The 25891-nt window shown below is 32.8% G+C and overlaps 1 protein-coding gene across 1 annotated transcript in view; it reads right to left on the reverse strand.

Annotated features, from left to right (window-relative positions):
• The window catches only part of LOC123711314 (speract receptor), a 50222-nt gene that overhangs the window by 18877 nt on the left and 5454 nt on the right, over positions 1–25891 (reverse strand). The window contains exons 2-12 of the mRNA XM_045663830.1: positions 22294–22426; positions 21263–21378; positions 17375–17482; positions 15645–15767; positions 15103–15304; positions 14341–14418; positions 11415–11659; positions 9964–10109; positions 5743–5860; positions 4042–4132; positions 691–867 (exon numbers count right to left, since the gene is read on the reverse strand). Of these exons, the coding sequence (XP_045519786.1) occupies positions 691–867; positions 4042–4132; positions 5743–5860; positions 9964–10109; positions 11415–11659; positions 14341–14418; positions 15103–15304; positions 15645–15767; positions 17375–17482; positions 21263–21378; positions 22294–22426 (1537 nt within the window). The remainder of the gene's footprint in view (positions 1–690; positions 868–4041; positions 4133–5742; positions 5861–9963; positions 10110–11414; positions 11660–14340; positions 14419–15102; positions 15305–15644; positions 15768–17374; positions 17483–21262; positions 21379–22293; positions 22427–25891) is intronic.

The following is a 25891-nucleotide window of genomic DNA, read 5'->3' on the forward strand; positions in this document are numbered from 1 at the left end:
CTATAAATAACAGCGCTGATGTCGTACATTTGAAATTGGAATCGGAAATGTGTTCGAATCTGCTAATAATTTTTATGGAATAGAATGCTAAAGCGAAAGTTTTTCAAGACATAGACAAAACATTTATTACAGAAACACACAAAATACCAATATTAAAAAAAAGAGAAAAAAAAAGTTTTTCTTTTAAAGAACAAGGTACGTTTTAAGTGTGTAATCAGCACACACGGCTGTGGTTGTAAATGGCCCTGGCTCAGAATAATGCTGAGGAGCAGAATGTTCCACAGCGCTGGGCATTCTGAAAGAGACCACAGCAGGTAGTTTGCGCCTCAGTCGCAAAAATAATAATAATATAATATTAACCTAGTAGAAAAAACAGATCATCTTCAATGTCGATTATGTGTCTAAAAAAAATCCTCGAGACTCTTCTCCGTACATGCAAGAAAATGAAAATTCCAAAGGGGTGCAATCGCACATAGAGTTGTGACTAGTCTCATCTAAGTTCTTATATCTCTACTAGAATAAATCAAAACAAATTGTTTCCCAAAGTGGTGTGTATAATCAAACGATTTAACTCCATATTCATAAGCGCTTTCAAACTTTACATAGACATTATTTTAACTAAGATAGTACATTTACATGCATCATGCAAGTCGAACATGCAGACAACATATATAAATTGTGTTTACCTACTCATTTTGTTGGCGCGCTGCTCATCATCAGGTAAGTGGAGATCTCTGAAATCGATTTTCCACAGAAGTGAGTCCAGTTCTTGCTCGTATCGCCATCCTCGGTATAGAGCTAAGGCCGCAAGTGCTAGAAGAACTAGGGTACCACCAGAAGCTCCAAGGGCCCACGCACCAATATGACCTAATAAAAGAGTAATTATAAATTTGTGGAAGATTATGAAACAGCTGCATAGTTGAAGGGAGAGAGAGGAGTATTTTTTTTAAGTTTTAATAAACCTTACGTAGACATTAGTTTTCCTCTTATTTTTTATTAAGACCCCTAGTAGCCTTAAACAGCCGCTTGATTGGAACCGGCAAGTGGAAGTGTGGTTGTCCCAGGCAAACCTGGCGGCGTACAGTTGCCGATGAGGCAAAGAGAGCGGGAAAGACTTGGTGCGAGGTGAAATACGAGGCTCAGGACCTAACGCGATGGAGACTCACTGTGGACGCCTTCTGCCCCTAGGGGTTATAGGTCTGGTAGGCCTGGTGTCTCCCGCCGGGTATTTAGGGGTGAGTCAGAGCCCGCTGGCCCGAGTGAGCTGCGTCACCTCTTGTGCTTCATCGTAGCAATATATTTGAATCTGTGCTCGAAGAACATGTCAGATAGTCCATCTTGAGATACCAGGCCAGTCTCCAGATCGCAAACGGGACTTGCGAAAGTAGGATCGTCCACAATAAATGAACCACCATTTGGCAAGTATTCGCCTTGTAGGTTGAGAAGCGCCTTGTTTCGAATTGTTTGTATGCCGCGTATCTTTACCCCCTAGAAAGGGTTCGTTCCATGTGTCTTGGGACAGCGGTCGTAAGAAGGAAAGCGAATACGCGTCGACCTATTCGAGATGACACTCCCCGCTTATTAAAAACTAAGCAGTCAGTTCTAAGAAATATACTGGTCCGTCCCTATGTATCACAACTCGTTTTAAAGTCATGAAAGAGATAATACGACTTATTTAGGTTACCTAATGCGCAGGGGTGAGCAGTTTCGTACACAATTTATATTATAGAATTTTAATATAAAGTATGAAGATAAATGTTCATAACGTCCCGCTACGACTTTTAAATATTATTATAAAAAAACAAGAAAATCATACCTGAATTTATTTCAAAATAAAGAAGAAATAGAAATAAGAAATCAGAAAACATTTTCCCTATTGGGATATTTTGCAAAGAGTAAACAAAATATTACACCTCAAAAGCACTTAAGGGTGTAAACGATTCGAGTCAATATACAATATGTTTGAGACACATGAATTGGAATCGTCCTAAATGACGAAACCCGAAACTTGGAAGAAAATACTAACACAAAAAGTGCGAAAATGATGACACGATATTGTATAGATTTATTTTTAGAAGAAAAGTATCTTTTAAGGCATGTTAAGATAATATTGGCTAGTCATGGCTTTTCATAGCATCAATAGCATACAGAAAATATCAATTAAATTATTTAGTAATTTAAAAGACTAGAAGTGTTAGTGACGTGTACAAATTCGATTGAAATAACATTTGTTGTCCACTTTTATACATTTAGGGGTGCAAGTATTATTATAGTCGCATTATGAACTGAGGCTTCGAGAAATAAATCATATTAATCTGTCTGTCTCGCTTGCACAGGTCTTAGGAGAGGTGTAGTGATACGTAATAATTGTAGAGGTGCATATCGATAGCGGGATAAGTACGATCGATATGCTAAATTGTGTTAAATGTTAATAGAAATAATTCGCTATCTGAAAATAGACTTTTTAAATTTGTAAGATAAATGTCACCATTTAAGTTCTTGAAAACAACGTTAGAAAATAAATTGTGCGTATTGCGTAACGATGCGTAAGTAATGTAATGAGTGTCATAACAAAAAAATCTTATATTTATAGAACAACAACCCTTACTCCTAATGAACATCAGGAGTCAGAGTGCGTGCTCAGCTAATTATCGATATCGGGTTGCATTACGTGCACATTCCTACTGTCAGTGGCATTTATATCCCGACGACTCAGCTTTAAAATGCATCGACTAAATGATGTTATTAGTATGTCATTAAGTTTTACATAAAATAATTATTTGGGACATGAGCCTTTTTATGTAACTTCCAATAGCAACGGCAACTGATCCAACATATCCTGACGCTTTTGTATGCACATTGGGATCGCGCAGACCGTAATTATTGAGATAAGGATTGCGCATATCGTCATTGGGAGTTATGGAGTAAGGGCTCTGGTTTTACGTCTATAATATACTGACAAAAAGAGACAAACGAGAAAATTTACAATAGAATTTTTTTCGTAGTAAATAAGTTATTCATGCCGGTTACGGCTGTTTAAAAATAAAGATATACGTAATATATTGACCGAATTTTCTATTCTTTCAATGTAGGTAAAGGCTACATTTCGTATCGAAGTATAAGGATTCGAACGTGATCCATTTAGACTTATTGATTTATTACAAATACATTGTATTCTTTTAGATTTCTATAAATATTAAAGTTTGGTTTAAAAAACTTAAATTCTTGACGAACGTCATATTTAGAAATCTTTTAATAAATTAATGTTTGATCATCGAGTAGTTGAGTTTTACAAACTTCGAGTTTCGTAAATAAATTCGTTAAATTTCGCTCCGTAACCCTGTAATTAACGTGTTGTGTTTTTTTTAAATAAAATTAACTGATAAAATCCGTAGGCTTATATACTATTAACTCCATTATAGGAATACTAAAATAAAAAAAAGAATTTCTAGTTTTGTATTTAAGAGAAAATCTTAATTTCTGGAAAGGACGAAAAACGCACAGCGGGTGACGCGTGCGGCCGATGGCCACTGCTCGACATTGTTTGTAACATTACGCTTTACGACCCTTCCTACTCTTACAAGCTTTGCGCTTAATGCTCCCGACCTCCAGCTAAGCATTACTTTTTTAGTTCCGGCAAAATAGGTCGACCTAATGTATTTTTGTTGATTCTATTAAGCACTTATCGTACGTAAAATATTGCCGCATAAAAACATTTATCTTAATGGGGTTTGAGGTTACATCTAAAACGTCTGTTATAAACTTGGATGACGAATTATTTATGAAATCCTTACATTACAACTCATTTATGATTAAAATCATATAAAGGTACTTAATTTTTAGCAGGAAAAAAATATATACATTTTAAAAATGTATGTACAAATGCTGAATTTTGCAGGTAATATTATTAATACATACGTATAATATGGTGTATTTTTTGTCCCTTTTATATATTTCAATATTATATATTATTTGTATTACAGTTTTTGATTGAGTTGTGTCGACTTAGGCATTTTAATTAAATTTATAAGATTTACTTACTAACGCATTTTTCACCTCGAAACCCGCAGGGAGGTTCTGAGAGTGGCACTCTACCTCCAGGCCATTTCAGTTCTCGGTGGAGTCGTAATTCCTGTTAATATTACATAAATTAGTATACATGAGAATGTACTATAAACTTTTTACTCGTTATAGTTTATAAACTCATTACCTATCCACTTTTAATATTCCAATAATTATAATTGAAATCATCAATACACCGTATGCCGCGGTATCTTGTCACGTTCTCGACTTCCAAATTTTGAATAACAAATAATATACTTCGGAATTTAGTACAAATTTAATAGTGCCAAAACCCAGCACATAACCGCATACGAGCCAATGCCATACCATAGATAATATTTAATTTTTGTGTAATGCTATAAATATGACGCGAATCTTTTGAAATAATATTTTTCGTATTTTAAACTATAACTAAAAATAATATTTTTGGTATTTTTGATGTTGTCTTTGTAAAGTGATTAACAGTATGTATTTCAAATATTATGTTAATTAATTATAACTATCGGGGCTAAAAAACCCACACTTATCTGTTTCGTGATCATTTGTTTTTTTCTAATCAGCAAGAAGATTCACGTGCCTAACATACGTCGTCGATATTTGGGTCTAAGTCATACCGGTTTTCTCACGTCGTTTTTCTTTAAAATATACGGGTGTGCAAGCCGTGATTTGAACGATTGACAGAGATGATAGACTAGTTAAGTCTGGAGTTTATAGATAAATATCTGCGTCGTTTCAGACTCAATTTGAACATAAACAAAGCAGCAAAAGCACTGTTTATGAAATTAAATAACGTGAAATTTTCATCACAGCTTTAAATAGAAATTCCAGAGGAAAGAATGTCCATTTCGCACATTCCCACAAATATTTGTTTTAAGGGATCGACTATTAAACATTGCGTACATTCGGGAATAATGAAAATTGTTTTATTTTTTCTTTCTATTACATCTACGAATACTTTAAAAGAAAATTCAATTAATCGCTATAACCTTTGGTGAATGAAAGCTCTTGGTAAGCATTGATATATACATATTATAATTATTATTAGTGTTTGTTTGACTGCCCTAATAATATGTTTCACATCAACATAATATCTGATTGCTTAAATTACACGGTAATTCGAGATTAATACTAAACATGTGTACAACTGGTCTAGCGAAGCGAATTAAGATACTATTTATAATATAACATAATAAACACTACTCATACAGAGCTTTACACAAAAAAGCACTGTTAAGTGTTTATCTGATACGCTATTTGTAATTTTATGCTTAACAATAACCAGACTAAAATTGGAAATTAAATATTTTTATTATATATATACTTTTTTTGTATAAATATTATACCCATACCATAATTGTATTTTGGAAAAGACAGAAAACATATACTGCAGATATAATATTATATTTGAAATGGTGAACTTTCATCAATATTTAATATATTGTTATATTGTAATTTCATATCAAATTAAAATTTAAGAAAAATGGTTCTTATCTTTAAAACACGGAATAAATAAAAAAAATTGTTTTGATTTATTTATCGCATTTGGCGATGCATTTATTCAGTCATAATAGAATAATTTAATGCTTAACAAATAGTACAAAACAAAAGATTTAATTATCATCAAATACAGGTTAACAATTGAGTACTCTCTAGTTTCCAATTTAACACATAAACACTTACCGGAGACATTTTGTGGAAGACTCCAAGTGGATAGAGCCCTGGAGGCTTCGTGGGATCTACGGAGAGTAGTGTGTAGTTACCCTCTGCGTCACCGTTCTCATCCATGTGAATGCTGTACCTAAAAGATAGGTATAATTGCTATCTAAATATTTCTATTATCGAATGACATGCTCATGTATTACGTATTTCTGGGTCTTTTAGCATAACATTAAGGGACATTTTTCACGTTGTACCACAAAGAACGGTTCGGTGGCCGTCGATACACAATCTTATACTAGAATAATAAGTCCTGAGTACATACCTCGTTACAATATCTTCTTCTCAGGAAGAAAGGCACACAATATTATCAGCCATAAGGATTTGGAGAAATTCTATTAGTTTGGGAACAAAGAGAGGTTAGACTGATGCTAATACCTTGCCTCACGATAGTTCTCATAATCGCACTAAACACTCACTATAAAATTCTAAATAGTGGACGTAACTATTATCAATTATAATTAACAAAAAGTATATATCGAATAAAAATGTGTTTAACGTAACCCTAGTAAATCTCAACACCGACTCAACTAATAAATGTGATGATCGGCCGAGAAAAATATTTTGGATCACCCTCATCAAAATTATTAAATTGAAATTATGTATTTCGAACACACATATTAAGACTGTGTAATACCTGCTCAAGTGAAGTGTACATAAAAGTATTTATGACCTTCGTTATTTTAAAAATTAAAATAAAATCCTCAATTGATCGATAGCAGAGGTCAACAAGTTCGATAAAAATGACATGAAACGAGGTTTAAAGTGTTTCTTTGCTTGGCAAGATTAGCATTACTTAAAAATTAATTAACTAGCTGTGAACTGCGCTTGAGTTGATTCAGTCGCAGCGTTATATGGCTTTTTTAATTAGTCTTGCTTTAAGACAAAGAAGCAAGAAATATGTTAATAAAAGGGTTCGATTCGTAAAAAGGTTTAATTACCAAGCCTTAGATCAGTGTTAGTTTTTCTTATAGCATTCCTTATGCTAGCAAACGCCCAAAATCGATACTCAATTCATGGGCGGCGATGTTATTTTAGTGGTTGAATTGCCGACCTTTCAGGGAGGAGTATGCTGTTTTTTTTGGAGGTCGTATCTCCCACCGGGAGTCAATTCCACAGTTTGCTAGTTCGTAAAAGAAAATGTCTTGTGAAGCGGACCGTGGAAGACTTACAGATCAGTGTTAGATTAGTGGTAAAACGTGCAATTCAACTCCATGGTCCTGTATTCCAAGGCTGGCTAGCTACCTGTACACTCTTTGATAGGAAGGATCATATTCTTTATGTGAATTTGGCTTTGCACAGTATTATATAATATATAATTGTAAACCTACAAAACAGTTAGCGGACGGAAGACAGCGTTTTACATGCTATGCATTTCAATTACTCCAGTGTCGTTACAAAGAAAGAAATTTACGAGTGGGAGACCGATACTAGAACAGTTTAACAGAAAAACACTTTACGAATACTAATTAGTGCAAATGAGATGCGAAACAATATGGTTGTACTTTTACGCAATGTTTCATTAATTTTGACAGAAGCTTACAAATTCTTAAATATACATTTTTTAAAAACGTTTGACGGAATAATTACAGACTATGAACATTTCTAACGTAATAATTGTTCAAACATTTGTGTGCATTCATTGATGAGGATAGGAATTTCATTATGTTTGTTGGTCAAGATTTGTTTTTACGTAGCGTAGGTTATATTATCATAGGATATAGAACATCAATGACCCTTGTGGTATACATAATTAAAACTTATTTTCGTTATAAGTTTATAGGTAAACTATCTTCGCCTACAAAGCACTATAATGACGTCATCATACACATAATCTCGCTAATAAAGTTATCCCCACAGATAGTCTATATACAACTTCTTTACCGAGTCTTTCCGGCCTGGTAGTGTTCAGACTGGTGATCTTATCTTTACTTCAGAGCAGCACCTTCTTTCATAAGGCTGTTCCATTTTTCCATCTCATCATATATTCCGTCGATCTTTAGTTGTCTCTATGATTTTCTTAGAATTTCGTTTTTATCTTAATCTATACGTCCAGTAACACCCCCTTACGCATACACAAATAGTAAACCTTAAATGTCTACTGATTGTTTCAACTCTAAGTTTACGACTGGGACGGTAAGTCCAGTCAACATTGATAGAAATTACTAAAAATAACTTATTAATTTCAATAATCGATTAAATATTCGATTCAAACGTCTATTGTTTGAAAATATGTTTAAAATTCGTGGCGCGATGTCCGATCATCGAATTCTTGAACCTGACCGGGTTAGAATCAGTCTGAATTACAAAATGTTGTATACAAATAAATAGTCAAACAATAAACTATTCCGCTATGAGGAGTCTATAAGTATTTTATATTACTATATTATATAATACGGAGGATATTGTATGTAAATAAACAAATAAACTCGAAAACTTTTTTTTAAATATTATTTGAGGCAAACGGTTAGGTACCCATTTCTACATGAATGCTACATGATTCGTAAGTACCACGCTATTTATAAAAATAAAAAAAATCAAATCAAAATATTAAAAAAAACATCCAAAGACAGTCCACTATTACTAGACTAGACTAGAAGACTAAAAGACTAGACTAAAAGAGCTCGGTAACGTTACGTGTGTATGTAGAATTACTTAGGATCCTTTCATTTTAATTGTAGATTATTTTAAGGATATGAACTAATGAAAAGGAAGCATAGGTCAGGCCAAGTTTTTGCTTTGGATAACTAAATAGTGTCTAAATACAGAGATATACTAAAAACATAGATACTAAATAGTATATCTATTAAGAAAACACTTTTTAAACGGATTGAAGCTATATATTATTATTATAAACGTATAATTATTTACATAATTTTAAATATATTAATAAATATATACATAATTTTAAAAAATTAAGTATATATATATATATATCTATGTTTGTAAATGTGTGAGGACATGGTCCTGTCTACATGATAACTTAGTTAGCTGCTGCATTGTTTTTTTATCACACCATCTTTCTTTGTTCTAGGTCACATATAATTATCAAATCAATGTACACAAAATATTGTAAAAACTATTTTGAGCGAGTAAGTAGGTATTGAGTTTCTTGGCCTTTCTTCTCCATATGAAACTACCTTTTAGGAACTAAAGTAATTTTTTTTTAATAATTCTAACTTATAATTATGGCTTTCAAAAATGCCTTTTAAAAGGTTTTATTTAAATAAATGATTTTGAATGAATGAACCAACTATGAAAATTAAGGAACGTAGTAAACTGTAATAAAATCAATGGCGCTACAACCTCTATAGGTCTGGGCTTCAGATTTCTCATGATCATTTGTTAATCCAATAGGCAAGTAGGTGATCAGCCTTCTGTGCCTGACGCACGCCGTCGACTTTTTGGGTCTAAGGCAAGCCGGTTTCCTCATGATGTTTTCCTTCACCGTTCGAGCGAATGTTAAATGCGCACATAGAAAAAAAGTCAATTGGTGTACAGCCGGGGATCGAACCTACGACCTCAGGGATGAGCGAAGAACGCTGAAGCCACTAGGCCAGAACTGTTAAAATAACTGAAATATTTTTAAACGTAACTGTAAAACTGTTTGACGATGTTCGTTATGGGACATTTTGTAAGAAAACTTCGCTACTACTATATGTTCGTATATTATAAATAGAACCCTACCGATATAGTGTATATTATTGGTCAAACATCTGTTAACCGCATGAAAAATTTGTTCAACATGCTTTAAAAACAGTGATTATCTATGAAAATATATTTTCAAAATAGATTTCTAAAGTTGTTTCATGATCATTTGTCAATCTAATAGGCTAGTAGGTGATCATAGTTCTTTTAAATTATTTACCGTGTTAATTTACATAATAATAATAATAAATAGATAACAAACTTTATTTGAATGTCAATGTCGACATATGTCGTTCAAGTTATGTACATAGTTTGTTTTAATAATAAGATTAAATATAATAATATATTTCCAAAGAAATACTTCTTTGAATTTTTATTTAAAAAAATATAAGCGTCCATACATGCGTTAACCCTGTCAGAGTTTAGGTAGCCAGTTCCTACAATTCACAGAAAGGTTCATCTATATAATGCAAAGAATATCTTTCTCTTAGAACACGCAACCGGCTTCTCTCATAATGAAGGTATAATATAACATACCCCATAACACTCTTGTATGTGGTGTTCCTCATGTAAGCAGCTAAAGCGCGACCATCACGAGGACCTTCGCCAGTTCTAAGAGCAGTCACCAAGGCGCGAGCATATAACCACACAGCGTCGTGCAACCAGGCTGCTTCTACTGGTATCTTTATAAAAAAAAATATTAATCTTAATATATAAAATACTCCTGTTACAGTGTTAACCAAGCTTCTCCGAAACGGCTTGACCTTATGAAATTCTTTGTATTGGTATGTATATTTATATATTATATATTTGTATTCTTATATATGGCTTGAGAATAGGTTGTAAATTATTTTTTATTCTCCTAAATGATAAAGATGGCTATATTTTTTTGTTTCTGGAACGTTTTTCTGATTTTTATAATTAAAAATAGAATAAATAAATATTTTTTACCATTGTACCATTAAGTTTTAATAGCCTTATTAGTATTGCAATAATCTTTTTATGACAAAACGTTTCAGTTCAGTAAATTTAACAACACATACCATTTAACCCGTAAGTCCTGGGTACGATTCTTGGAGAAAAAATAATTGTCAGGGCTGCAGACGTAGCATATGCCTATTCTAGCATTATGGGATTCAAAGATTTGATGTAGATAACATACATAGAATGTCAGAAAACTAATTGTTAAAGTTACGGAAAAAATCTGAGGTCAATCCACAGCCGTTATTTATAAGTTCATTAAGATTTTTAATTAGTGTTATGTTATTTTAAAATTACGATGAGCTACATTTGATTAAAGTGCTAATCACATCCACTCGTAAAACAACAGTTCTAATGACATTAACATACGCAAATTACCGTAATAATCGCTTAATTTAGGTATTTAGGGCAGTAGTTATCATTAACAGCCTTCCGGTTCCAGTGTCTGATAACGCAACGTACTATATTGATCAACACTTACCATGCGTAAGTCAATAATTAGATAAGCTATAGTTATCATAATAGTGTACAAGAACGAAGATTTGATCGTTAGGAAGTGAAGTACCTCTTATGGTAATATTTATGATCAATACTTTTTTATATTTTATACATAATCAGAAGAAAAAGAAGTACAAAATAGTGTGGTGAAAATGTAAACTGGACACAGTTTATCTGTCCTCCAGGACGCCGAAAAAATTATAAAAATATATACTAGTAATTATATATACATATATACCAAATAATTATATATGTAACTATAACATTGCGCGTATAAAACATTCAAAAATAGACGTTTTTACATTGCAGTATATAACTTCCATGTAAAATTCCTTTTAAGACAAATTTGCACATTTTTGAATGATATTCTTGAAAATAAATTATTATTAATTTTAGTGCATTTATTTATGTTGGCATTTATAAATAAACAATTGATAGAAGATATAAATAAAACTTTTTGTAAAACGATTCCTATGTACGTACTAAAGTAGCAATTCCATTGTACTCACCACTTTCCCTCCTCCCAAAGCCAATAAAGGATTAACAAAATTGAAAGGCGGCATCTGTAGACGCTTATTCACTTCCATAGAGAATACTGGGTACGAGGGCGCAGGCGAAGGTGCCACAGCGAGATAAGACCGGAAAGCCTTAATCGTCCTCGCACTGGGTTCCTTAAGCAACGGACCAGCGAGATAACGAATGGCCTCTTCTGACTCGTATTTTTCGACATCCACTCCAATCGCTGCGTATTCGCCTAAAACATGTTTTGAATAAACCTTTCAAACAAAAACGCAACACCAGCCAGTTTGTAAACAAACACATTTTTTTAAAGAAAAATTCCAGCTAGTATTTACACTAGGACTATACTACTACTGGATTATACTACAGTCCCTAATAAGGTATTGGTTATCTATCTGTGATATTATTTGGCCTATCTACGCATATTAAGCCGTAATAATTATAAATTCGCTAGGAATGGAACTATTTTACACTATATTAACCAATTAGCCATTTAGGTTATTTACGCGAGTATTTAGAGAATATTCCATTTCATATATTGTTGAAGGCAATTCCATAATTATTATTAATAATTCTAAATTGATGCGTGCTCATAGCTATAGCCTACGCATCACCGAGAGATATATCATTGAAATGCCATCACAAAACTCTTCCTTATTCGGCGAATTCTATAGGCTCTCCGAAATAAGTACAAGTATTACTTGTCAACATCGTATCCCGAACATAATTTATAAATTATCATTATTTGTGTGTCTTCTATACTTTTATATGTATGTAATTTTAATTTTTAGTATATTTATGTAAATTTTGCACTTGTTGCGCTGACCTTTTTTATTATATTTTTCCTTCCCTTTCCATTTCCCCTTTATTATTAAAACAATATAATTTGTCGTGAAGAAGAACGTAGTGTATACATAAATAATACTTTATCCGTCGCATTATTTTATAAGAAGCGTTGATTGAAATCTAAAGCTAACAAAATTTATTTATTCCAACAAGCTTCCGAACTTAACTAATTTAATAAACGTTATCATTTTCGCAAACTGCAGCCGGTTTCTTTGTAAACAAAATAAACGTTTTCTGAATAATGTTTAAGTTATTTTTCACTGAGTTTTCTATTTATAGGTCTTCAATTTAAGCACATCATTTACTACAGAAAAATAAAATCTCTTAGGTCCACATTCTAATTTGTATGTCAAGTTACAACCTCGACTTGAGCGTTTAAATGGACCCAGTCAGTAATTAGATAGCCTAACGTTAACTAATATACAAAGTAAATTGAAAAACATTTTAATGGATTTATCGCGTTCCTGAACACGACTGCTATGGTTACATTTATACAAACCACAGCGGTTTTATTATAGGTTCTATAAAATAAATAAATTAAAAACGTTATTGTATTATTAAATGAACGTGTAATAAGCTAGGAGAAGCAGGCTCGTCAGAAATTTAGTATTTTCCATATTTTTGTACGGATTCCTGGTCAATTCGAGCATCGGACCGAAAAAGAGATTCGAGATCTGGTGTAAGAGGAGAACGAACCATGGACTGAAAAATTAACAAATAAGTCTATTCTCAATCAACTCAAGATCACAATAAGACTGTCAACTATCATTTACAACGAGTGATAAACTACTTTGGCCAGGTCAGAACCGAATAGTCTCGACAAGCTGGTTATGGTGGGGAGGAGTGATGGCAGAAGAAGTTGGTGTCGATTGCCCAATCGTTGGTCTGACTGTTATGATAATTATGGGATGATGACTCAACATCCCTAATAAGCACTGAAACAAGCTGAGGATGGAGTGGTGTGTAGACAGCAAGTTGTACGTACGTTTTAAGACAGGAACGACCTCAGACTACGAAGAAGAACGTAAGATTATTTGTGACTTCTTCAAGTTAAATCATCAATTAACTGTAACGCAATCAATTTACATAAAACTAAAATGAATTTTACACCAAAATCTTTGTAAGGAATCAATCACTCTATATATGAAACTGAATACTGGTTAAACCTGTACTCTGGGTAAACAAAGTCGTTTGGTAGATTTTGAGTTTATCAGGTACATACAGATAGACGAGAGTAGGATTACATTTTATAATTTGTAAGAATTTACTGCAACGGTGACGATTTATAGAAAATTAGTAGGACCAATAGTAGCTGAGTTATATTTTTAAAGAGGTTAAAAGCAATATGGCAATTCAACAGAAATTTCAAACGCTTCAACGATAGATGAGTTTTTATAGGTGAATGACCGATTTTTTTGACGTGATGTCGGAAACCTCGCTAATCTACGGTTTTATTACGGAAATAAAAGATTTAAACGTAATAAAAGTTAAAATGCGTCCGCGCACAGATATGAAGCTGACGAGATTTCTAATTATAAATAACGCTGATCATATTTTCTATAAGTTTGACATGGATTTTATTATATTAATTGAAGTGAAACTTCTTAACGGCGTTGGAAAAAAAATACCGTCACATTTTTCGGTTACGCGCTATCTTTTTCTTGTCCCTACCACCGTTGATTCGAAGAGAGTCGAAGCCATAACAAAAACATATGATCACTTCTATACATAAAAATTACATTACAATTAATGAAATTCTGTAATAATCTTAATAGTAATAAGGTAAAAAGGCAAAATGAAATAATTGTATTATTTGTATTCATGTATAATAAAAGCCTTTTGTTACACTTTATATAATTTAACTTTATTTAACCAATTTCTGTAAAGTTGCATATAGTAGATCATTTGTCGAAAAATACGGTCATAAAGAAGTTTCACTTCTTACGTGTCTACTCGTACACGCACACATTTTTTTGAAGTAGTTAGGATATATAGGAACGACATATTATATTTTAACAATTTAAAACAATGGAATTTTACGGTTTAAAAACTAATAACGGTGTTTCTTACCAGCATCTAATAGCTTCATGCTGTCCAAAGCCAGCATCAACCCAATGTGATCATGATAGTACCCAATTGAAACGTAAACTGTAACAAAATTTCGTTTGTATTTAACCTGAATACCCTTCTTCATAAAACAATTGAAAAACATTATTTGTCGATGTGTTCATGAAATTCATAATTTAATTAATGAATTTATTGAAACAAAAACTGAGGTTACAGCCTTTTAGCTCTGGGCTTCAGATTTGTTCTGAATCTGTTTTGTGATCATTTGATTTTTGTGATAGGCAAGACCAGTTTCCTCACGATGTTTTCGATGTACAAGCGAATGTTTCATGCGTACATTGACAGAAAAATAATTGGTGGACAGCCAGGGTTCGAACCTACGATGTCAGGGATGGGTCGCACTGCAGCCACTAGGCCATCACTGTTCACTGAAGAACTTATAATGCATGCAAAATCTGCAACGCTGCCAATGGTTAATGTAATTGTATAGAACTTTCGTATAGTTTACTCGATACTCGATACCATAGAGACTGACTCAATATTTTATAGAAATAAATAGAAGAAACAAGAATCGTGTTTATGCATTATAACAAATGCATTACAATGTATAAGATTTGGGAATGCTTTTAAGTAAAAAATACTCGTTTCAGGGTTCCCACCTCTTTAATAACAAACTGAATAGTTACTTTCGTAACACAATTCATGTATATATATTTTTTTCAATTTAAATTTTTATTAATAATATTTACAACAACTTTTACTTACTTCTTGTATCCTTGTATGTCTCGCGGACGATGTCCAAAAATGGGTTTCGTGAGAAGTTCTCTCTCCTATTTTCATAATAATAAGGCTGTCGATACACTTGTACAGTACGGATGGCGATTTTCTCCTCATTAGCTGCTGTTATAATCGCGTGGGCCAGGCGCGAAAAGTCATGATTTGGTGCCTTTAGGTAGACGACCGCTATCTGATTGAAAGTTGTTATGTAATTTCAGCTTATAATCCTTATTATTATTGATAAATTTATCGCTTACGCTATAAAAACAGTATAATTATGAAATTCAAGTTCGATTGAATTCTATAGTAAACTTATTAAAAATTTTAAAGGAAAAAATATTATTTATTGCTATACAAATTAATTGATATGAAATCGTAAAATGTCAATGTACATATTGTAATAGTTTCTATATATTATTTTTATAGTTTTCCAAAGATCGAGCGCAGAATTTAAACTACACAGTGTTAGCTCGTATTTACAGATTAAATAATTACTTCTTAAATATAAAAAGAAAAGATAAAACTTTTACATGCATGAAATTAAAATGCGTGAGCACTGCAACCACAGAGCGGGATATGTCGATGTCCGAAGGTTTTGTTCTCGCGAAAGTTGAGTATACCCGTTTGTTGGAGCTGGCTACGTCTCGACAGTACTGTAAAATAAATAAAATAATGTACACCTGAGAGTATATTCAATAAATGAGACAACATGATAACAGATATCACAAAAAGTACACAATACTATACACGATATCTTGATAATTTCTCTCAGATATTTATCCTTAAACTTCATAAGCAATGAATTTGTATTTGACAATCGATTGTGGCGCCAAAGTGCGAGTAAAGAATTCGCCCTAAAAGTATTGTCTATGCTATTCACAGATCACTTTTTTATGTTTAAAGATAAACGATACGGTTCCTGTTATGTTCTTCAATTTTTAATGCGTCTTAGAAGTGCTAAGTATTAAATAATACAAACAAATTATATGTCGAATTACAACACTCTAAATAGAATTATTAAAAATGGTTAAACTCTGTTCCACGATGTGCGCTGTCTAAAATACACGACCTACATATATATTTTAAGTTAAAAGCGCCAGGAATAACATGATTAAGTATAATAAGATTTCCTGAGCAAGTAATCCGTGAGCGTTAAGTACATCAGTAAACCTTCCTTGTTATTTCATAAAATATACATTATTTATTTGCTAGAGCAAACACGCGTTTGGAATATTCAAAAGCGACTATAGAAAAAAAATCTAACAAAAGCAAAACATTGACACTGAAACTGATGACATTTACCACGGTTCAATGACCTTAGTCCATTGAAATGTTACAATTTGAGGGCCAAACTTTTTAGAGGACACAACTTCATATATGCGACATATAGGGGTAATTTCATGCTTAAACCCAAGTTTGTGGGGATAGCATCCTTGTCCCCCGTCCTTTGGTGATAGTCGTATGTTTGTATAACGTACTATAAACAAATACTGAACACTGAGTCCATCGAAGACGCGTGCTGTTAGAACTACAAAGGCTGTTAATACTGTTAAAGCCAGAATTCGTCAAAACCTAATGAGGTTGCAGAGGAACCAAAATATCTTATCACAAGAAATGAAGATTCCTGCTAGGACTCTGTCGCGTATTAGAAATCAAGACCTGAAGCTTGTTGCTTATACTCGTAGTCGATATACAGCAAATGCCTTAAATCTATCATTACAATAAAAGAGACTGGATCGATCAAAACGCCTTCTGTCGCGATATGTAGGTGAAACGTACAGAAATATCCTCTTTGGCGATGAAAAATTTTCACGATTGGAGAACAAATAGCAAAATGAGTCAAAATGTCGGAAAGGTACAACATGTACAAGTTTTATGCGTGTTTAATTAAACTCTTCTAAAGGCGTGGTTCGGATAACCAAAACTAATTTGATTATGATGAAACCTAAACTTTCACTAAGGGAGCGTTCAAGCATTATGTGACGATTTTTTTCCTCTTGTAAACGTATCGTAAATATTATTTTCGAATTTCCAGTACACACCTCATAATAGTAAATAATAGTAACAGTCACTGGGTGGTCACGAAACGAAACTGGGTGGTCACGAAACGGGGGGGGGTCTACAATCTCCAAAAAATGACGTAATACTCCCTAAGGAATTATCCGACTTTTATAAATAAATTGATTTGACTATTCGATTTCCAGAAATACGTAGAAGTATTAACATGTTGATATATATAGTACTCGTGAAAATAACATACATAGCTTATCATGGGTAGGTTGAAGGCTGCCGCCATTCGTCCCTCATGTACACACGTCTCTTGCGGACCTATGAAGGCCGATACATTAGCTGCCCATAGCGCTGCAACCTGGAACACAATTAATGGATAAATGGTCCGCCCATTGTTAATAGACGAATAACAAATAATAGTTAAATAAAATAAATAATAATGCCAGAAGTGTGGGTTGCCGGCTTTTTAAGGACAGAGTCGACTTAGGAGTCGGATTGGTCGGCTGATGTTAAGTAATACTGCTACTCTTGGACACTCACATTGCCAGAAGTATGCGTCGCCGGCTATTCAAGAATTGCCCATGGACACTAAAATTGCACGCAGGCTTGCAAATATTGCGTATACGGCAAAATTGTACGCGCACAACGCTATTTTCTCTAAGGATACAGGTCCGAAGTTGAATTGGTCGCCTGATGTTAAGTATTGCCAAGCGTTATTCTTGAAGGATCTTAAGAAATCTTCATTTTTCGATTTACGTTAACGCAACATATAAGCGGCGCGACTTTTGGATTTGTCATTTGACAATCGTTTGAAATTTGAGTCATTTGGATCCCTGGTCATCTAGACCAGTCCACGGAAGGAGGATCTATGCTGACTTACACCTTGTATTGATGGCCTCCTCCTTCGTTTAGAACTCTGTTATAAATTACCTAAAATGACGTGCTGAAACAGTGCGTAAATCCATAGATTCGTGGCCGAACAGATTAAAGGCCTGTATAAAAGCCAAAGGTGTCGAATTTTGAATAGATTATTTTTTTGCTGAGACTTTAATAAATATGTAGGTGTATTTTTTTAATAATATTACTTGATTAGAAAAGGAATACATTTTCATTTGTAACAGAATTATGGCTGGACACATCGAAATAACATCTATTTTACCCTACTTGAATGTATTTTAATGCATATTTGACATTACCTCTTCAATCGATTGTATAACAAAAAAAATATTATTTTGGCTTTAATAAATATTTAATTTGGTTATTTGACGTTGGTCCTAGGGAGAATATATAATAGTTGGCATCACTGGCTTGATATTAGGCATTCGGCTGCGACTGTAGAGATGTAGGAAGAACACCTTCATACCAAATTAGTTATAATTAGCTATACAAGTCGATCGTATTCGCAAAAAATTTAGCGTAGGTTGTTGTGTTTTAAATTGCAAATTACTAGAGCTATTATTCAACTGTCTGTTCCCGTTTCCTCTGTAATGAATAGCCATCACAAGCAGGCTTCGAAGACAGATTACCTAATTTCTAACGCGTGTTAATTATAGTATACATAGCAATTTATTATTGTATTTAGTGCGTTTGAAAGGCGTTATTTTATATCTTTTTTAGGAACTTTACTGAGACGTTAGATTATGAAACTAATTCGTCGTTCCCATATCGCTATCAATTCTATTGATTGACAGTGATTAATACTATTTTGTCTTAGTCTATGAAAAATCAGTGGCGCTACAATATATAAAACCTTTTTAGGTTCTCTTCTTATCTAATAGGAAGTAGGTGATCATCCTGTGCCTCACATACGCCGTCGACTTTTTGGGTTTGAGGCAAGCCGTTTCCACGTGTTTTCCGTCACTGTCCGAGCAAATGCCAGCCAGACGAACCTACGACCTCAGGGATGAAGCCAGTAGGACAACACTGTCTTAGTCTATATAGCATATATTTGATGTAGTTATAGTTCATGAAAATAAAATGGAAGAAACACGTTTTGCATCTTATTTGTATGATAGATTTGTTAGTAAGTTTATGCAAAATGTGTTTTTTTACCGATGACATAAATTACATTGAGTTCAACGTTTTCTTTTTTCTTTGAAATCTCGCATGAAATTTAAAGAAATATTTCACTCTAATGGCGTTAAACTGGAAGTTCATTATTAAAATGTGCTTATTACATTTAATTATTTAAAATGTTTCATCATGAAACTGTGTAATTTACAGTCAGCATGTGCTCTGCGTTTTGTAATTCATTGAAACGTGTTGTGTTCCGATCTGGCCTAAAATAAATCTCTTAATGCTATTAAGGATGCCACGTATTTGCGGAAGGAAACGGAAATAAAAAAGAAATTTTAAATAAAAATAAAGTCCAAGTGAATTAAAGTTATACTCTTTCTTTTGGTTTGGCTTGAACGCGTTCTGCCTTACGATGGCGTCCATTACTGGGTCATTGCGTTTCTCAGTTGAATTATTTCTGGAGTGCCGAGTGCTGCGTGATGTGAATGACTTGACTTCTGTACTTGTATACAATTCACACCTGTTCAAAGACGTGTCCAAACAAATGGTACACTTCAAGTTTGTTAGAAAAATATTTCCTTAAAATGAATAAAGAAAAATTGTTTGTTTGTCAATATATCAAAACACAAATAACCGTGTCGATTTTGTTACACTAATGAAAATATAAAAGATATTAAAACTTTGGAATTAGATATACGGCTTTGTTTTATTTATAAACAAAACGCAAAGTTTGTGTACGAATACTGTTTACTTGTCGTACCTATTTTAAAAATTGATTTAATACTATTATTATATTTCTATTTATTGTTATATAATTCAAGCAACATTCGTTACAGTTAAAAGTCTTAACAGTTGAAACAGTTTGTTTTTAAGTCATTAGTGACTATGTGTAACCAGCTGCCGTACGATTGATTGGTAAATTCCACAACGAGCCTTCGAGCCTTCTAAAGAGCATGCCAAATAAATGTCCGTGCATATTACAGCCACAGCAAAAGATCCTATCGACATTGTGATTATCAATACATCAGATAAGCTTCTCACTCGTAGCGGATTTTTCCGGTAATGAAAAACATCGTTATACACTAAAACCAATTACAAGCAAATATAATCAATTCCGTGACTAGGGATTCCAAAAAATATATTTTATGAAAGACCTATTAATCTCGACCAAGATGTTGTATTAATTGAGGTGTACTTTTATTGCAATAAATATAGAGTCTTGGTTTTATGACGTAAGAATAAAGTGGCGAACCTTCCGCTTTGTTCTGGAGCCAATAAAATTCACGCTCCAGTGAGTAAAACTATTTTATAGGGACACGGGTAGTGTATAGTTTTACGAATAAGTATTGTCAATGCTTCCATTTCTCATCTGTTACACTATCAAATTCACAACGTAAATTATGTAAAGATATTTTAATGTAATTTTGTTTTGGTACTGCCACAGGGTCTTTTTAAATTTTTATGATTTTTTTATACATCAATTTTTAATTATTGTTATTATTAGGATGTAGCTTAATAATATTGTACTATTGTAGATTCATAATACACTGCATATCTGTGTTGGAAATAAACAAAAATAGTATAACTACATATTTTGTTTATAGGTTTGTAACATAATTCTGCGATTACAAATAAAATATTAAAACTTTTACTAACGTATGCTACTTAGGTATTTTATTTTTCATCGGAACGATGATAGTAACAATTATTATCCACAAATTTAAAGTCTACAAAAAGCTGTAAAGAATGTTAAAAATTTAAAATTGGCCAATCTGATAAGTTTTTGTTGAAAGTCTCATATCAGTGCCTGATTAGGTATCTAAACTTCTTTCTCTCTGAGAGTTTATTTTTTCAAATAAACAAAAACTAGGAGTAAAACTTAAAATATTTAAAAATTGTACATCTCTCTATATTATTATGGGTTTTCATTGACCATGATTAATAATATAATCACGTTGATAACCGTTAAAGTTTTCTTTCTAAAGCTTTTATGGTTTACTATAAACAATAGTTTTCGTTCGGTTATTATTTATACTTAGCTAATGACACAGCCCGAGGGTTCCTCGGTGACCTTCTGAACTGAACGGAACTGATAAAACACCAGTTACATCATCGCGTTTACCTGCTTTATAGAGACTTCTTCCTGTCCAAATGTTTCGGCCACTACGAAGTTTAAAGAATGTCCCATTGGCCCAAGGAGCTTTTCATTGACTTCTTCAATGGCCATAGGTATTGCACCTGTATAATTTATAATATAAAGATTCAAGATTTTATTTACTATTAAAAATATTTTTGGATGAAAGACATTGTGCAGATATTTTTTCAGTGAAATATACACAGGAATGGATCTATGGAGCTTTTAAATATCGTCAAAATATCAACGGCTTTCATTCTTTCTTTTATTTCATCATTTCTCGGCTTGGCTTGGCTCAGCTCAACAACTTTGTACTAATATAAAACGGGGAGAATTGAATCATGTTTGTTACAAGATATCCGCCATTATTAGGCAAGTATTATACAGTCAAAACCGTTAACGACGTCATCGTTTAGAACAACATACCGGTCATATTGACCAAAATCAAAGGTCCCGGCTGAATTCAATTGTACTTGGTACTTAATAACAACGTCATCGGCTGTTACGACTATCGGTTTTTACGAACTGTATGAGTAGGCCCTTCGATGGCGTTATAGCAGATTTTGACGGTATATACAATTAATATATATAAACTAGTAAAAAAGCAATAATTATTAAAAATACAAATTAGCTTGATTGCGTAATTAATTTACAACCATAGGTACCATTATTGAAATTTGAACCTAATTCAATTTTTGAAAATGTATCGTAATCAAATTAACAAACAGGTTACTTTGCAATTACAAGAAGTGATATACTAAACATGTTTAATTTGCATTTCGAATGCTAAGTGATCGTTTTAATTTGTGTTATAAAATTAATTCAATGGGCGGCTGCTTTTTTCGGAATTTGAAGAAAAGTGTTTTTTACAGTAATTTAGAAAAAAACATGTGTTGATGTTTATTTTTTTAACAACAGTAACGCTAGTAAAAACATTCCAGCATGATATTAATTCCCAATTTGGCACCATGATAGCATCCTTTTATTGTCATGAGAAAGGTGGTATTTTAATGATTTACCTGAGATGACCCTCCCCGGTCTTGGGTAGTTCATATCTCCAGGCCGTCGCTGCGACCCAGTGATGTAGCCCAACGTGAATGATTCTCCATACGAACGATTTATGGCCAAACTCAGTAGGCATAAACAGCGAGACTGCAAAAAAAATCTATTAATCGTGATTTTTTTTTGGGCAGACAAGAGACTGCCTTTACGATTTGTTTGTTTGTATGCCCATTGGTTGTTGCCAATTTAAAATAAAAACAACGTATCAATAAATAAACCGGTATTAAATTGTTAGAACAGATAATAAATTAACAATGAAAATATACCAACATCTATGAATCGTTTAAAGAATACAGACTTTAAAATTCGAATTTTAAATTGTCAGATGACAGCATTTCCAACCCTAGACCAATTTTTCAGTCAAATCGAAGGCAAGTTTATTTTTCGATTTCACTGACTTTCATTTACTTTTCAGACAGTGGAAGGTAATAAAACGTGTGGAGAATTGTCGACTCGAAATTGTAATTTTAAAACTAGTCGGATCTTCCGTACACGTGCGACTAACATTTCTCCGATATTGCTCATAAAGTAGGTACTTTGAAGTGTTGTGAGTGTTTACTTTTTTCCGATCTTCGTTAATGGAATTTTTATAAATCAATCTACACACGATATTAAAATAAAAATGTTATGGGTGTCGTTCTAAAAAACATTTCACTATAATGTTCTACATTTAGTTATTAGAATATTTTGAGAGCATACATTTTTGATATAAGCAATAAGAGCTTGGGTTTTTGTGTTTGAAACTGTTTAGAATGATATATACATATATCTGTACTAAGGGACCGTACAGTATTACGTAAGCAGATTTACTGCAATGTATCTTGTCAGCAAAAGTAAGCAAAGTTTTTGCAGGAATCCTCGAAAATGCATTTCGTTTTCAAGCATAGAATGTGTAAAAAAGGAAATTATTACTGTTGACGTAATCACCAAATAAGAAAATCAAGGAACTCTCCATAGCTTTCATGTTTAAGCTATTCATTAAACAGGAATTTCTATTTGAAGCGGTCTCGGAAACAGCAAAAATAAACTTCTAATTTTTCATAGACTTACAGGTTTTGTTTAACGCATTATTTGTGTTACTGTTACCACACAATAAGGTTATGACAGTAGTTTAATATTTACGGAACCCATATGTCTTACGATTATTCGTCCAAGTGTTACGCAATGACATTAAATGTATGGCAGGCACCGAAACTCGTTTGCAGAACGACAGGTTCACAACTCACGAAGTACATTGTACGGGGTTTTGTTTTGTATTGTGAAATAAAGCATATCTGATTAATATATTCTTTTTTACGAAATACAATACAATCAATAATTTAAGAAATTATTATTGTATACTTTTAGCTTCTAATTCTAATTAATAGGAATTATAACTAACTACTCCTTGGCTTCGCACGGATGGCCCTTTATCTTGGTACTTTTTTAGCCTCAGTGAATATGTAATGGTAAAATAATTTCTGAATTTACATTTGTACTTATTGATTCGTTTGTACATACAAAAATCTATAATAATATAAAACAGTATGAACTGATTAGTTCATTCTTTGAACTCTATATTAAAATGCAAAATTAATCGGATTGATGAAAAAAATGAAATGTATTATCTTGAGTATATAGCCTCTAAAGTTATTACTACGGCAAGTATTGTAAATTCTTACTAAGAAAGTTATACCCATACTTTCATAATATACGCCCCATACAAATAGGAGGAATAACAAGTATTGCAAACATTAAAAAATCGATTAATCTAAAACGTATAACATTTAAATACATTTTATGAGCCTTTTTAATGGTTTGCCAACTTGTTTTGGGGGTCAGAGCTTTGTGCGATAAAATAAGTCGTAATCGTAAACAAAGCAACGTATAATTAACGGTGCTTTAAGTTCTATGTAAATATTCATTGTAACTTAATGTTTTATAATGGTTCTCAATGGAGAGAAGTTTAGTAAATAGAAAAAAGAACACAACACGTATAGAAGACATTGCATATTATTCGAAAGGACAAGTGGGGATTGACAGGACACATCTTGCAAAAGCCGAGAAGTGGAGTAAAACTATAATGAGTTGGTACACAAAAACTGGATAAAGGAAAGAAAGGCAGACATTACAAGAGATAGGATGAATTAAAACTGGTTGGAGGCAAGGTTTGGTCAAGAGTGGGACGAGTAGGCGCAGAATGGAAGAGTCTGGAAGAGGTCTTTGTCGGGATCGGAAAATGCACTCAGGTTTGTTTTAAATTTGATTGTTTATGAAAAAGGAACTTGTACGAAATAAAACGTTTGTTTATTATATTACTAGCGGACCCGACAGACGATGTCCTGTCTTAACTATGAATATTGATATCGATCAAAAAATATTTCAGAAACAAATTGTTTATTATTCTAATGCTTTATGATATACAATATTCTTTGTTTGTTTTTCTAAAGCATATATAAATTGTTTTGTTGGTATTCCGACACGGGAACAGACGACATATAACTGGCCAAGTGAAAAACATGAATTTTCAAGATAATTGCCACAAACAATTAGCGACTTTAACTGTTTAAAATGTATTTTATCAATATAATAACTGCCATCAAAGCATTTGTTTTCTAACGATATTCATTTTTCTTACATCCTCTTTGACGATATTTGCAGCCGCATTCTGTCAATGTTATGTCAAACGCCATAAGGTTACATAAAAAAAGTTTGAATAGTAAAAGCGCTATGCACTGAAAAAAAAATTTGCCATCGTAACAAAAGTCCTGATTACATAATATAACATAAATTTTCTCCTGACAATAACAAACACAACAAAAAAAGGAATAAGCGAAATCGGTCCAGCCGTTCACTTGTGATGCTGTGACCAAGGAAAATAGGGATTCATTTTTATGTATATAGATAACTGGTTTAATGAGTTTGTTTGTACACATTTAATTTGCACTAATAATGTAAATAAATAGAGGTACAATCAGAGATTTTTTTATTAATGTCCGAGTTTTAAAAGCAGAACTATAATTGCAACAGAAGCAACTCTGCCCCTTAAATCTTAAACAATGTAAATACTTTGAATCCCGTATTGTTTTGGTGCTACCCAGCAAGCGACCTGCTGCCCATGGGCCTCTATAGACCCCGAAATGCTGTAAATACGTCATCGGGAGAAAAATATGATTACTGGTTTACCAATCTTGTTTATACATCGACATTATATTAAAATCTACAGACAATTATTAGAGGTGAAATTGGTGATTAGGGCCTCTATGTAAAACGCAGCAATTGCAAAATACAAAATGACTGCTCTGTGGCATTAATTTTGAAATTCATAAATAAAAATGAAACCTTTTTGGACAAGCACGCGATTGCCTTCTTCTTTTGGACCCCTGCAATATTGCTGGCAAAAGAAAACAAAAATAGATTTATTAAGCTATTATGAAAGGTTGATTAAAACCAGCCGGTGTATCAAGTCTTGTGACCCTCAAGAAAAAGGCACTCGCGTCCTAAATATGTTATTTTCTTGGATTAATAATTATTTGTTTGAAATACTGTCAATGAACAATTATTTTCTATTTTTTA

This window comes from Pieris brassicae, chromosome 6 (assembly GCF_905147105.1).
Source record: "Pieris brassicae chromosome 6, ilPieBrab1.1, whole genome shotgun sequence".
In the NCBI taxonomy this organism is placed as follows: domain Eukaryota; kingdom Metazoa; phylum Arthropoda; class Insecta; order Lepidoptera; family Pieridae; genus Pieris; species Pieris brassicae.